This window comes from Myotis davidii, unplaced genomic scaffold, assembly GCF_000327345.1.
Source record: "Myotis davidii unplaced genomic scaffold, ASM32734v1 scaffold81, whole genome shotgun sequence".
In the NCBI taxonomy this organism is placed as follows: Eukaryota; Metazoa; Chordata; class Mammalia; order Chiroptera; family Vespertilionidae; genus Myotis; species Myotis davidii.
Window position 1 is genome coordinate 887,081 of NW_006291554.1, and position 15,092 is coordinate 902,172.

Below are 15,092 nucleotides of genomic sequence, written 5' to 3' on the forward strand. Positions count from 1 at the left end.
TGGCCTCGCGCAGCGCCGGGGAGCTGGTGCAGAGCCTCAAACTCATGGGCCTCTGCCTGGGCTCGCAGCTCCGCGGGGGCACCAAGTACATTCTTGACCCGCAGCACGGCCTGTCCTTCTCCAGCGTCAAGGTCCAGGAGAAGTCCACGTGGAAGATGTGCATCAGCTCCGCGGGCAACCTGGGCCAGGCCCCCGTGGTGGGCAGCCTCAAGTTCTTCTCCGACCACGTGGCGGACAGCACCACTGAGCTAGAACGGATACAGAGCAGGAACCTGAAAAACAACGTGCTCCAGCTACCTCTGTGCGAAAAGACCATCTCTGTGAACATCCAGCGGAACCCCAAGGAGGGGCTGCTGTGCGCCTCTGGCCAGGCCACCTGCTGCCACGTCATCTGACAGTGGCTGCCCGGCCACGCTCACTCTTCCTGCTCAAAGCAGTGAAGACCGGCTCCCTTCACTGTTTGCTCTCGGTTTTACCCTCCCAGCGGGCAGTTATTTATTACGCTTCCCTTCGTTCGCCTGGCGCTGTGACAATGCATGGTCCTTGTGCATGCTGCTGCTAGACACTGCTTTTCCGTTCCAGCCGAAAAGTCAATCTCGTGTGTCACTTTTACATTCAGAATTTTAGTGTGGATGATCAGGATTAAATTAAAATGTATATTTGGAACCTAATATAAATGGAGCACTTAGAAATTTGATGTTCCGCACTTAACCTAGACAGAGAAAACATGCTTGTGTTTCCTTGTTGAAAAATCTAAATTCCTGTCCTGACCTTGTTACGCGGAGACTCCGTGCTCTGGGGCACACTCTGGTGTCCGATACAGAACCAAAGCAATAACAGTGAGATGCCGACAGGCCTGGAGCCCGCGGACGTGCCCGCCAGCTTTCCGAGGCTGCGCAGGACAGAGTACAGCCAACGTCTGCACTAGAACCTTAAACCGAGATTTCAACACACCCACACCTGTTTGTCTTAAGCTATAGTGTGAAAAAAGTTTGGGCTCTTAAAAATTAACTGAAAAAGATTTTCTTGTTTTGTAATAGGTGAGATAAAGTACTTAGATTTATAAGGCAGCTTCCCCTGTAGTGGTAAATGACAAGCAGACAATCTTCTTTTGTAATGTGTGAACTGATGATGTCTTAACTCTACTTACAGAGTGTGTCTGTGTAACAGAACAAAATGACGCTCGTGTAAACTCCTTCCCGCAGGGCACCGCCCAGGTTTCCTTCAGAACCATGTAGATAGAAGAAACTGTAGGGCTTAACGTGGAGGCCAAGTGCACTCAGAGGTGGGCAGAGTCAAAACCCGGTCATTGAGAAAAACATATATAAACACATATATGTATATACATGGGTTGATTTTTACGAGTTTGGTAATTAGGTTGTCTCTTTTGTTACTTCCATTTTATATCCTTTAGCTCAATTAGCTATGACAATTGGCTAATCAAAAAATACACATAGAAGGGTAGAATCCACACAATCAACAAACAAAACCTGCTTCAGTTTTGTTTTTTTGCTGGAAATATTTTTCACTTTGCCTTCCTGCCAAAACAATAATCAAGAACTCTTGCTTTAAACTATTCCTGTACAGAGACTCCTTTTGACCAGATAATCATCTTTCGAGACAAATTTTATCTGTAGGCACAGTGTATTGCACATTGCTGATTGCGGAAGGGGCCAGATGCTACTTTTCTATGCTGTGCCCCGAGGGGTCTTAGATGCTTAGCTGCATTGGTGATAGGATGCGGCTGGGCCCGGGCCTTCCCACGCTCATCAGCCTCCAGTGAGGTGTCTGGTCCACACAGTGGCGGAGCCCCAGGGGACGGCATGCCATTGGGCAATGCCTCCAAGTGTACACTGACCTTGCTACGTTAGTACCCATCTGTTTTACTCAGAGCTCTGAATTTCACTGTATACTTACTAGACTAAGTAAAGATGATACTTCAAATACTTTTACTTTCTAGGCCTAGGCTAGATGTGTTTTAAGCTATAGCTCTAGTTCAGTGTGATATTTATCATTGAAAGCTATGAGAATAGGTGTGTGGGTGAAGCCATAGAACACATTTGCTTGAAATTCTTGAGCAGGGATCTTATAAAGGGCCAGAAATAAGATGTGTGGTTCACATAGACAGTGAGCGTAACATCTGTATTAAACATAGGAGAGAAGTTTATAAAGGGCATTGGCAATAAACTCTTTGTTGCAGCTGTTTTCCAAGCAATGTAAATACTTTTTCCTGTGATTATGTATAGCCTTGGAATGGCACATTTGAACCCGTATGTGTTCGGTTTTCGTTGTGTTTTTTATATTCAGATGTATATATGGTGCTCACTCTAGGATCAGCAGTGTTGACCATTTATGCTGCATAGCTGTATTATAGCCTTATTAGTGGTGTGTGGTTGGTTGGCCCTCTGGGTAGACAGATGTTTGTCTGAGTGGTGTCTTACTCCTTTGTTCCTAAGTGAATGACTGTGCATGTGTTGTATGTCATAGTATGTTGTCCCATAAAAGAGAGGGAGCGAATAACCATTACATTAAGATAATATTGGACCAAACTACTTACTTGCTCTAAACAGTTTCCTGTACCCTTTAACCTGTCTTCAGAAGTTGCATAGAGTTACAGTAGCGTGTAAATTAAATATTGTGGACAATTAGTCTTGTATTTTTCTGTATGTGTGTGTATATATATACATATGTGTGTATATATATATATATATAAAATATGTACTTCTGACAATTCTATCTGTATTTAAAGATGTGACAATCTTGACACCGACTTTAAGAATAGCCGTGAGACTGAATCAAATTAAAGGTATTTCTACCACGTAAGCGCTGATGTGTGTGAAGCGTATACAGAATGATCAACTGATTGGTCATTTGCGTCCACTGCGGGTTGATTTTCCTCGTCGTGTGAACATGGACAGGTCTGTGACAAGTGGGAGAAAATCCAAACAATAAAGTGGCAGATTGGTGTTCAGCAATAGAACGGCGTCCCGTTCCGTTTCTTCCGTGTCCCGCCCCTCGAGGGGGTGGCATCGCGCTGTGGCAGGTGCTCAGGAGCCGGGTGGGAGGAGCCCAGGCGCCCCTCACTGCTCCACGCCCCGTGGTCCTATTGACTGGACTGTGGAGACCTCCGGGACGATGCCGTCCCTCTCCACCCTCACGCGGGGCAAGAGGTGTTCCCCGCAGTTTGGCCGTTGGTGTGTGGCTTCGTGATCGACTATAAGATGTGGAGGTTTGATGGCAGTTTCCCTTCAGCCTGTGACACCCATGTCGCCAACAAGGTCAGAAATCACGGCCTCCCTCCCACAGTGCTGTGAGCTTCCTCAGGGGAAGGGGACACAAGCTAAGTGTCAGGCCCCGCCCTACCCATTGCCATCGCGGTTACACCTGGGAGTGCTGGGGCCCAGGCAGGAGGGGCAGAGCTGGGTGGGTCCAGGTCTGCTGACCCTGGAGGGGGGCAACCCCACCCCCAACCCCCAGTCTCCAATAGGCACAGGCCTGATTTTTCCACTGATTTTTAGAGAGAGAGTGGGAGGGAGGGCGACAGACAAAAACACCCTGTGAATGGGCAGAAAGATCAGCCGATGGGGCTCACATCTGGAACCCGCTGCCCCACACCCACTGTGCTCACGTGACTGGGGGAGACGGTGAGCTGGGTCTGAGGCGCCCAGGCTGGGATGCAAGGAAGCTCCTGGCTCAGGACCGTAGTGGCGGGGACCACGTGCTGGTTTAAATCACGATAATGTTCTAGAAGGCATTCCTTAAGCTGCAACCAACCACTGACGGCGGACATGGGCCTTGATGCCTCAGACCAAGCAGAGGCAGACATGCTGGCAAGCGCAGCGGCCTGGCAAAACCAGCTGGGCAGCCAAGAGTGGCAGATGGGGGCTGGCTCCCAAACACATGATGCTTGACAGGCTGAGGCCACCCCCATCCTGATGTGGAGGGACTCGGGGGGCCGGCCCTGAGGGAGGGGACTGGTCTAGACTGAAGCCCTCATTTCCCCCTGCTCATCCGCCTTCCCCAGTTGCCGAGGCACCTGCGTGGAAATGCCCACGGCCCAGTGTCCCAGTGGACATGCGCTGCGGGGAGGGGGGCGGGAGGAGGGGGAGGTGGGTAAAATGGGGGGGTTTCACAGGCAGAGTGTGCACAGCTGGCAGAGAAAGGAAGCCAGGCCCTCCCTTGCAGGTGGTCCTCGTGCCTCGACCACAGGCGGGGAACAGCGGACTCCAGTCGCTGCCTTGTCCGGAGGGCCAGACCACGGTGACCCACACTATGCCTGAGAGTGGTCCAGCCCCATGGCACAGCTGGGGGGTGCAGCACCCCTGGGTAAGGTCCCTCCTCCGCAGGCGTCAGCCACACCAGGAGTCAGGTGTGGCCGCTGGCTCTCCACCTGGTGCCCTGTACATGGAAGCAGCCCCCGCAGCCCTTGCCAGGCTCCCGGGGCAGCAGGGCCTCCCGAGAACCACCCAAGCTTTGGAAGTGGCACCAGGTGCCCAGCTCCACGCTCAGCTTCACCTTGACGAACCTGCCCCCAAGCTCCTCCCAGAACCCCGGGGGCCATCGCGGTCCACGCATGGAAGTAGGAGCCAGAGAGGTGTTTTTAATAGCTGATACTATTGCTTCTGCTGATAAAGTGTCTTAACATATTGGAAAATAGAACCAGGAGAGAGGTAGAGTTGTCGGGAATTGGAAACCCTGCCTCTTGTCTACCCCTCGCTCTGAACTGAGGCTGGGCAGAGCCCCCTTCAGCATGGCTCGCACCCGGGCCGCCACCCTGCCCCACGGATCCCTGGGTGGTGGGGGTGGGGGTGACCGTCTCCGTGAGGGGCACCATGGAGAGCTGGTGGTTGGTCCACACGAGAGGCTCAGGGCAGCGGGCGGAGTGCAGTGTGTGGAATGGAGTGTGGGGCTGGGGCAGAAACCTGGGTGGGGGGGGAGAGGGGTGATGGGGGGAGCTGCCAGGAGCTGGGTCCCAGCCGCCCTCTTCGCGGCCCTGAGCTGGGACAGTGCTGGGAGGAGTGGGTGCTGCCACGGGGAGCTGCTTCCTTCTGGCCGAGCCTTGGATCTGGGTTTGGAGCCGCTCGGCCCCTCGGTGCCCCTCTGCTAGTTCAGGCCGCCTTCTTTCTCCTTCCCGCCTTCCTCCTTCAGGTTCTCAGCCACCAGCTTCATTTGCTGTTGAGAGAACACAGGGTGAGCCACGCTAGCCGGAGTGGTGGCACCTCGGTGGTGGCAGGGCTCCCACCTTCTGCAGGAGGCCCTGGGCAGCGTGTTCCTTCGTGTGTCGAGGCACCCGAGACGCTGTGACCCCGGATGCGCCGAGGCCTCCTGGAAGTGCCTGGCCCCCGTTTCTGACCGGATGAGATGGGGCCCAGGAGGGTGGGTGGGAACGGTGAGTCAGCCCGGCGGGATTTGGAAGGTCCTGAAAGGAGAAGCAGCCGGCCTGACCTGCTTCCTGGACCCGGGATCCGAGGAGGCAGCGCAGGGACTGAGCGCGGACAGGCCACGTCCCCGCTCTGCCTCTTGAGCTGAGCGAGCGTGGCCTTTGACCTCTGTGAGCTGGTGCCACGTCTGCCCTGGGGCAGAGTCTGCAGGTGGCTGTGGGGATTCCTGTACACAAGGTCCCTGGTCCAGAGCAGAGGCCCCCAAACAGCGATTTTACTAGCCTTTCGTCCCTACAGCCACAGCGCCCAGCACCCCCATCCAATGCCACGGGAACAACCTATGCAGTCCCCCTTCCCAGGCCAGCCAGGCTCAGAGGGAGGGGCCTGCCCCCCAGGGTCGAGCTACCTGGGGAGGAAGTCCTGCGCTCCACCTGGGGCCCCGCCGGTCCCAGCCTCCTCTGTTCCAGGGGTGCTGCCAACAGGACTACCAACTACTCTGGGATTTCGCTTAAAACACAGGCAGAGATTTTTGATAACAACTGTTTATGGGAAAAGCAGAACTCGGAGACCCACTGCTGGTGCTCTGGGAACCCCGCTGCCCCTTTTGGAGCCCGTGTGCCACGTGGACCTGGACGTGGCACCTGCTCCCTGGCTCTCGGGGGAGGAAGCCCTTCCACAGACTGTGAAGCAAAGCCTCGGCCTCCCCTTCACCCCGGTCTCCCTCTCAGGAGGCCCCACTTCCCGGGGCCGGCTCTGTCTCCACAGGGCAGTGCAGAGATGGGCTCCCCTGGAGGCCGACCCCCTCCATCAGGGTTGAGGGGGCGGCCACATGGAAGCTGGGTCCAGGGGATGGCGTGTGATGGGAAGGGGGCCGGGCGGGGTCACAGTGACCAGTCTGCAGGCCGAGAGCAGAGAGTGGCTTGAGAGGGACACTGGCCCCAGGACGTGCCTGCCCCCTCCCCAGGGACCGCAGCCGCACTGTGGACATGCAGACCGTGGAAATGGCTCACAAGCCGGACGGAGAAACAGAGCTGCGTGCCCCAGTCTCCCAGGAGCGACTGCGCGTCTGTGCCGTCTGTCACTACACTCCCTGTCCGCACCCAGCCCATTCGGCCTGTTGGCTCCTGAGGTGAAAGATCCCCAGAAAACAAACATTCAGCCGATCTTCGAGACCTTAAAAAGTCATTTTTTTATGAGAGAGAGACTATAAATCTATTTCCAGATTTGACAGGTAACCGTAAGAAGTTGTTTAAATTGACGAAACTAGAACCATCGAAGACAACATTCCCTAGCTTGTCCCAGAATCTTCCAGCCGCACTTCCCCAGCGTCACACGGGGAGGAAAATCAACATGGGTTGGATCAAATGTGTTCCGATTTAAAGGAGCGTTGGAGGCTCTTTGTGAGGTGCAGCTGCTCCCTCCCTCCCCCACCCCCATTCATGTGGGTGGCTGTGCTGGGAGCCCCTGGGCATCAGGCAGCACTCCTGCAGGGGCCGCCGCTCGAAGGGGCTGGGGGATGGGCCTGTTTGATGGATTCTCTCCCCAGCACCACCGGCCCAAAGGGTCTTCAGTGGAACTTTGTGGAGTTGCCCCTTCTCTCAGGCCCAAGGCTGGCTGGCAGGGGGCTACCCAGGCCAGGAGGAGGCACTCAACACCCTCTTCGCTGGGCTCCTTCTCACCTGCAGTGCCTGCCTGCGCAGGACAGATCCTAAGAGAATGGGCATGTCAGGAGCTCACAGGTCATCTACACTGAACTGCACTGCTCACAGCAAAGGCAGAACGCTGGCCACAGCTCTCCCAGGCCTCAGGCCAGGTGCCAGGTTCCATCTGCACAGAGCACCTGCCTGCACTCCGGCCCCTCCTCCCGCCCTAAAGCAGGGCTGCTTGGAAGCCAACCAGTGGTCAGTTGTGTGTTGGGCCAAACCTCCCCAGCCCCTCTCTCAATGGCTGGGCCCCAAAGGGAATGTCGCCTGGGGGCCTTCGCCAGGCTGTGGGAGGGACTGGGGCCTGTACCTCTGTGGTCCCTTTTGAACAATTTAGGATTCTTAAATTAAAACCTCCTTAAACGTAAGCAGGATAATGGTGCTCACTTCTTTCCTACAAAAAGCATCAGATGGAGAATAAATCCTCCCCAACTCATGACTCATTAAACACTCATGTTCCAAATCACCCTTTAAACAGCACAGACTGATTTTTGGCATCATTATTAGTAATGATTATAATAGGAACCTAGTCACTAAGTGTTGGCCAGAGCGCAGCTGAACCTGAGCGCGTGCGTAACTATACACACCTGTTCCCCGTGGAGGAGGAGGAGAGAGATGGTTTGAGACCTGGGATGCTTCCCCAGGCCTGGGCAGCCCTCCCCTTCCAGGCCTGGGCAGACCCTCCCTGGCCGGGCCACAGCCAGCACTGGAACCACCCATGCACAGCACTCAGGAGATCATGACCAATCATTGACATCGTTACCCAATTTGAAATCTGTTAGCAACTACTCCGTTACCCCTCCCCCAGAGCAACAGCGACCTACAGAGGGTCTCCAGCTGTGCCTCCCTCTCCCTGCTCCTGGGGGCCTCACTGCAGCTGGCTCTCTCAGTGGCCTGGGAGGAGCCTGGCTGTCCTGGGGCAGCAGCTCAAACAGGAACTGGCTTCTCTGGCCAGTTTAGTTTCAGCATCAATGCCTGGGGCCTCGGGCCTGCCCCGTCCCTCCTGCTAGTCTCAGGTGCACAGGCCTGCCTGTGACAGAGTGACAGAGCGTGAATCCCGGCCCCTACATCTCCAGCCCCCTCCACTGGGATTTAAGGGGGCTGGGGTGTGGCCTGGACACCAGCATTTCTGCCAGCTCCTCCCGGCGACTCTATCCCATAGGTGGGTGAGCCCGGCCTGAAAGGCGGCCTCTTCTCCAGCTCTGCCCAGAGGAGGAGGCCGGGCAGGCGGGAGCTGATGGGGCCCCCCTCCCGCACGACCGTGCCCATGCACTGGGCAGGCACGAGCAAGGCCTCCTGGCTGTGTCCCTGACCAGGCTCAGCACCGTGTCTGAGGTCATGCAGCAGAGTTGGGGCAGATTTAGGCGAGGGTCCGGCAGCGCAGGTGAAAAGAGGAAGTAAAGAACAGGCCCCCAGAAGTACCTTGTTCTGACAAAGACCTTTTGTTGGTTAGATCTAGGGGCAGGTGTGCCTCAAACGGCAGTATTCTGACATATCCTAACAGAACGCTACAAACGCCAGCTCTGCCCCGGCGAGCGATGCCCGAGCGGCGGTGGAGGGCAGGCGGGCAGAGCAGTCCCTCGGGCTGTCCTGGGAGGGACAGCCGCCGCCTCTCCCGCTGCAGGGGTGGGCTGGTTCATTTTAACGTTTGACAAAATGTAAAGACTTGCTGACAACCAAACGTGCTGGTGCTCTGAGGCCCACCTCCCGACCCCTGCGTCCCCATCTCAGGGGCCACTCCCACCTGGCTACTCAGACCAAAACCTCAGGTCAACGTGGGTGCTCTGTGCCCAGACTGCCCCTGGGTCCCGTGGACAACACCTGCCAGGCACACCCCAGGCCCCTCACCCCCCACCCTAGAGCTGTTGCCTCCATTACACTGAACCGCCTCCCAGACTCCCCCATGCTTGTTCAACAGCAGCTTAAACCACATTTTAATTCAGGCCCAGAACGTGCCGCGACACAGGCTTCCACAGGCTCTGGGCTGGAGCAGTTCCCTAATTTTCTCTGTAGTGGCGTCACCTGTCACCCCCTCTATTTTAATCCCTGCACTCCATCCATACTGTCTAGGATTTTTTGTTGTTAACCCTCACCTAAGGATATCCCGTCCTCCAGCCCCCCCTTTTTTTTAGAGAGAATGGAAGGGGAGAGACAGAGAGAGAAAAAAGAAACCATCGATGAGAGAGAGAGAGAGAGAGAGAGAGAGAGAGATCAATTGATTGCCTCCCGCACATGCAGGGTATCAAGCCTGCCGCTGAGGTAAGTGCCTGTCAGTCCGCGGGCTGACGCTCTATCCACTGAGCTAAACTGGCTAGGGCACCTTGTAGCTTTTTCTTGTTTTTGTTTTTGTTTTGTCCTTGTCCCTTCGTTCTGTGTGGCTTACCTTTATTGTCTCTATCTAATTTCCTTACTTTAGTAGTGAGAACAAAGGGATGGGGTGGGGGTGCTCTATAAATACTTGTGGAGGCGGGACCACCAAGCGTCGGGCCTATCGCAGCACCGGAGAGGTTATGACTGGGCGGTGACCTGATCGTGGTAGGATGGGCAGGTCCGGCTCCTTCCCGTGGGTAAGTAAGTGGGACACAGCCATGTTCTCCGAGTCCGTGTCGCTCTCCGGACCGCAGATTTGTCTGCCACACGTATGGGGTCATAGAGACACCCGGAGCGTGCACTTTATGTCATTAGTTCCAGGGTTTCAGAGTTCCCGACGGTTACCTGCCCTGGCAACAACGCAGGCCTGGCCCCAGCCCCAAAGACTCACTCAGTGGGGCCTCAGGGCCTCAGGGGTGGCTCTGGCGAGGGTGAGGGTGTCTGCAGTTACAGCTGGAGGGAGGAGGAGAAAGGAGGAAACTCAGGGGCCATGAGGAAGGTGGTCAAAGTATCGGCGTGGTCCCAGATGGAAACAATGGCTCCTCCAAGAAGATGGAGACCCAGCTGCAAGACGGGGGCGGGCGGCTCGTGAAGGTGGTGCGATGCCCGTGCTCACGAGCCCAGCACCTGCACGAGGTCATGACCTGTACCAACTGGCCCTGGGGAGGACAGCGTCAGCTCAGCTTCTAAGAAAACATTTCATGTCGACTTTTTAAGGAAGCGTTGGAGCCCTGCGTGCTCTGCATGTTTGGGTTTCAGAGCAAACTTTTCAAAAGCAGAAGTGAACCTTCACAGGTGCCTTTGGGAATGCAAACTGCTCTCTAAGGAGAGGGGGCCGTGGAAGCCCGAGGCTTGCTCTCCGACCACTTCTAGTGCCTCTGGGGCAGGGGGCCCGAGGCTTGCTCTCCGACCACTTCTAGTGCCTCTGGGCCCGTGGAAGCCCCGGGCTTGCTTTCCGACCACTTCTAGTGCCTCTGGGGCAGGGGGCCCGAGGCTTGCTTTCCGACCACTTCTAGTGCCTCTGGGGCAGGAGGCCGGGACGATTGATTGGCTACAGCGGCTGTTCAATCTGAGCTGTTAATTATGACTCCCTGCCAAAGCTCCAGGCCACGAGGTTCCACGGGGGCTGGACACGCTGAACCCCGAATGCGAACAGAAAAAGACAACACAAAGCTGACGAGAGAGGGAGCCGCCTCGCTGGGCCTGGGAAACACGACGAGGTGCCAACAGCCTCCACCAGAGCTGCTCGTCACCTGTCCTTTTACACCCATCAGTGGATGCTGGCATTTTCTAGAAGACATGGCACCCTACATGCGGTCCTTTCCATCTACCCAAAATACACGTGAGATCACTAAGCAGCCGACGTGGCAGCCCTTCCCGGGCAGCCCCAGGTTTCAGCAGGGGAAGGACACAGGCCATCGATGGTGCCCACAGGCTGTGAGACTCCGTAGGTGTGTCCAGAGCGCCAGCCCCGGGCTCCACACGGGTTCCTCTGTGCCCGCTTCGTGGGAATCTTGCTCCGTTCCTCCCAACTTGCCATGTCCTGCGTTTCTAATTGTCCTTGTACATCGCAACGTTTTCCTCCTGCTTTGTTGACACAACTTTTAATGTCGATTATATTTCATTATCTTCCTGTTACTTACATTCACAGTGGCCAATAGCTAGATCACATTACATGCCAGGCACTGTTCTAAATGACACATACATCACATCCTCTGCTCATATTCGCCCTGGGAGAGACATGCCATTATCACTTTAAAGGCGAGAGATGTGAGGCACAGAGAGGCTGAGAACCTGCCTGAGGTCACACAGCTCACACTAGGTTTGAGTCCAGGCTGTCACTCTCCAGCGCCTGAGCAGCTAACCTTGCCTGAGGTGCATCCAGGAGCTGTTCTGGGTTTGTACTGTCATCACCGCACCCAGCTATCCCCGGGCCACCTGTGCTGCGAGACTCCGATTCACACTCAGCGGGACCACACTGACATCCCGTATGGGTTTGCTGGGACTTTTTGGATTCTTGGTGAGGCTTTAATTTCTGTCTTGTCCCACCCAGCTCAGGTTTTTGTGTTTCTCCTATATCTCTAAGTCAAGCGAGTCTGGGGCTAGAACACACCACATTAACCCCTAACCTGACATGAAAGCACAAATTTCAGCAAGATTTTAAAACTCCAGAAAGTTTAGGAGTTAATTTTAGAAATCATTTTGGCCCTAGCTGGTTTGGCTCCGTGGATAGAGCACGGGCCTGCGGACTGAAAGATCCTGGGTTCGATTCCAGTCACGGGCACATGCCTGGGTTGCGGGTTCAATCCCCAGTAGGGGGCGTACAGAAGGCCGCCAATCACTGGTCCTCTCTCACCATTGATGTTTCTCTCTCCCTCTCCCTTCCTCTCAGAAATCAATAAAAATATATTTAAAAAAGAAATCATCTTCCCCCTTAAAGAAAGGCTTCTAAAGGGCACAAAAACAAGAAAATGTGGGAAATACAGTGGAAAGTTAGTCGGCAAAATCACAGATGGGAGAACTGCTGAAACCCGGAGAAGAGGTAGCGATGGGGGACTGCCGTGGGGACATCTCCAGCGAGGAAACCGTGAAGAGCGGGAACCCTGACGCTGACGACCGCGTGCAATGGACTGAACACGTAAAGGGAAACAAATACCAATACATTATCCAGGAACGAGAAACGTTCCAGAAGGATGTCTCCTTCCTTAGACGCGAGAAAACAGGCAACAGATGTTACTTAACGCAGCTGAACTGAGTGGACGCGTTTTGGAAGCACACAGGTGTGAATGCGGAGAACAGGAACGGTGGGATCCGGGTGCCCGGGGACCCGAGGCCAGGCCTGGGGGAAAGGTGCTCGCACTCAGGGTCCCGGGTCCGTGTGGCCCCCACCGTGGAGGATCAGGTCAGAACTCAGACAGAGTCTGCAAAACAGAATTGCAATGGGAAAGAAAAAGAACCAGCGTCCCCAAGATCAAAAGCAAGCTATGACTAATTGCAAGGAAGTAAAATAATGTATATACATAAGAACGGTGACAGACACTTTTGGAAGGGATATCGGCCATGCTCATCATGACCACATAACTAAGAGGGTGACACAGGCCAGGGGGAGGAAGACACAGAGGGGATGTCCCCCAAGGGCAGGACGAAAAGACTGACGAAGGTGACACCAATTCTGGGTGAGAAAGGGGGAAGCATTTCCCATAAACATGCAAATAATCATGTGAAAATGGCACATGATCAGCCGGTCCCAAATCAGAGAGAAAATGACCAGTTTCTTTCACTCTTCAAGGCGCCTCTCACTGGAGTGACCAGCTCTGCAGGGGAGGGGTCACCTCGCAGTGGATGCAGGAGGAACTCTCCCATCCAGGCTCCCTACGATGTGGTGCTGGGCTGTTTATCAGAAGAGAGGGCGGGGGGCAGTCTGATTGGTCACCACCGGCCCGTGAATGGGCACATGCAGTGATGTTACCAGGACATTGATCCGGGCACCCAGATCACCCAGATGACCAGCCGCCTCTGGGCTGCAGGGGGCACCCCCTGGACAGGACTTTCTCAGCATCGCTTGCTCAGGAGTGGCCACTCTTGATCTGCATGTTGGCAAAGGCCCAGGAGGAAGGGTGTGCCGGCCCGGAGGCCATCACGCCCTTCCTGTCTGTAAGCTCAGGAAGGGGAGGGGGCAGCACTCTGCTCTCACAGCACATGGGCTGAGGTCAGGGCCAGCAGGGTCCCGTGGGAGATGAGCCCAGAGAGGGTGGTGACCAGCCAAGGCCAAAATGGCCATCTGGTCAGCCTTCATCTCTAATCTGTGTGTTTGGTGGCAGGCACCAGAGCTCCCCGAGCGAGCACAGCCTGCCCCCGCAGGGGTCCCCTGAGTCCTGTGGTCCGCCAGCGCTCGCAACCCCAAAGAGAGTTCACCCACACCCAGGGGACACGTCTGCCCCTTTTCCTTGCAATCCAAAACTGGATGTTAACTTTCCTCGGAAGAAAAGGGCACAGCCTCGCCCGTGAGGAAGACATGTGAACTGTAGGTCTTGGAGAGCAAAGAAATCCAAGACCCTGGTGTGATCAGAACACAGAGCTGGAAGAAGAAATCCGAGCATCTGTGGCTGACACACGAGTGCAGTCCAGCCAAACGCCAGCAGGTTTCTCCTGAGGGGTCTGCGCTTAGGGGAGACCTGGCCGGTGCTTCGGTGTCAGTATCAGATGATCTGAGACCGGTTTTCCAAGCTGCAGTGATCAGTTTCACGGAAATTAATCGTGGGATCCATCATGGGGTGGTCTCCCAGCTCGTGACACACATGTCCCTCTCCGCCTTGATGAGTCGCGATCCCAGGACGCCAAGGAGGGACGCGGTGTCAGGGTGAGGCCCAGAGATGGCGTGTGCAAACGAACACGCTCATTCCTGTTTCTGACCATATTCCAAGGGCTCTTTGGGGGTTTTTCTTAGGTCCCACATGCACGGGGAAACTTAGATTTGGGTTCTTTAGGGGAGGACAGTATTATTAAATCCAGCTGTGTTATTTAAAAAATAGTGAATTCAGGAAGAGAATAAAAGCTAGGACCACAGTGCTGTCATTCTAGCCACGTGCGGCGTGTGCCAGGCAGGAGGAGCCGATGGAATGCACTTGATAAGGCTCCGAACCTCACAGCGGAGAGGGAGCCTGCCCAGTGCCCTCCTCACTCCGGCTCTGCTGGTTCTAGTCCAGCCATGGGCAAACTAGGGCCCGCTTGAAATGAATAAAACTATTGAAAAAAAAGACTGTACCCTTTTATGTAATGATGTTTACTTTGAATTTATATTAGTTCACACAAACACTCCATCCATGCTTTTGTTCCGGCCCTCCGGTCCAGTTTAAGAACCCATTGTGGCCCTCGAGTCAAAAAGTTTGCCCACCCCTGTTCTAGTCCCTGCTCCCAAGTCTCTACGCGTTGAGAGCAGCAAGGGCTTCCTCCTCTGCTCCCATCACACACTTTTCAACACCTGGAAAGCTCTAGAAAGATGGTGCCTAGCCCCTGCGACCAGTGTTCTCTGCAGTGCGACCTCTGGGGAAGAGATGACAGTGGCCCTTTAGGGTAAGCTGTTGGCCAGCGCAGGCCTGGGACGGCCGTGCAGTTTCCAACCCAAAGGCATGATTTCTGAGTGCCCGAACCCTACATTCTTGCTTCACTACCAGAAACAGGAGCTGAACCTTGTCATCGCTGATGAGTTAAACATGCCTTCAAATATTTAGTTCTTCCTCTACCATGACTTCTGTTTTCTTGTGTGCAGCCAGGAGAACGGAGAGCAGGAGAGGCGAGCTATGAGCTAACAGGGAGTCACCTGGTAAAAGCCATGAAATAGATGAATGTTGCCTGTTGCCCTGAATGGCCTGCAAGTCGTTCTGTGATGAGGAGACAGAATACTCTGTTTTAGGAGCACATGGCCAGGGTTTGGTGATGTCAGTCTGTGTCACCAAGCAAAGCCCAGAGTTGATGCAGTGAATTTAAGTGGCTCTGGATGGGGAAGCAAACCAACATCTCCATGAGCTGTGCTGGCAAGTCCAACAAACAAGCTTGCACCAAGTAAACACTCGTGCAGTTGTGCCCGGATGGGGGTGTGTGCCTATTGTGCCCTTGGGACCAAGCATTCCAGAGGATC

General features: G+C 54.8%; 2 protein-coding genes across 2 annotated transcripts in view; one reads left to right on the top strand and one right to left on the bottom strand.

Annotated features, from left to right (window-relative positions):
* The window catches only part of SNRK (SNF related kinase), a 37,213-nt gene extending 34,236 nt beyond the window's left edge, over positions 1-2,977 (top strand). The window contains exon 8 of the mRNA XM_006765102.2: positions 3-2,977. Coding sequence (XP_006765165.1) covers positions 3-395 — 393 coding nt within the window. The 3' untranslated portion in view covers positions 396-2,977. The remainder of the gene's footprint in view (positions 1-2) is intronic.
* A 1,603-nt stretch (positions 2,978-4,580) lies between these two features.
* ANO10 (anoctamin 10) overlaps positions 4,581-15,092 on the bottom strand; it is a 114,483-nt gene continuing 103,971 nt past the window's right edge. The window contains exon 13 of the mRNA XM_006765103.2: positions 4,581-5,172. Within this exon, the coding sequence (XP_006765166.1) occupies positions 5,104-5,172 (69 nt within the window). The 3' untranslated portion in view covers positions 4,581-5,103. The remainder of the gene's footprint in view (positions 5,173-15,092) is intronic.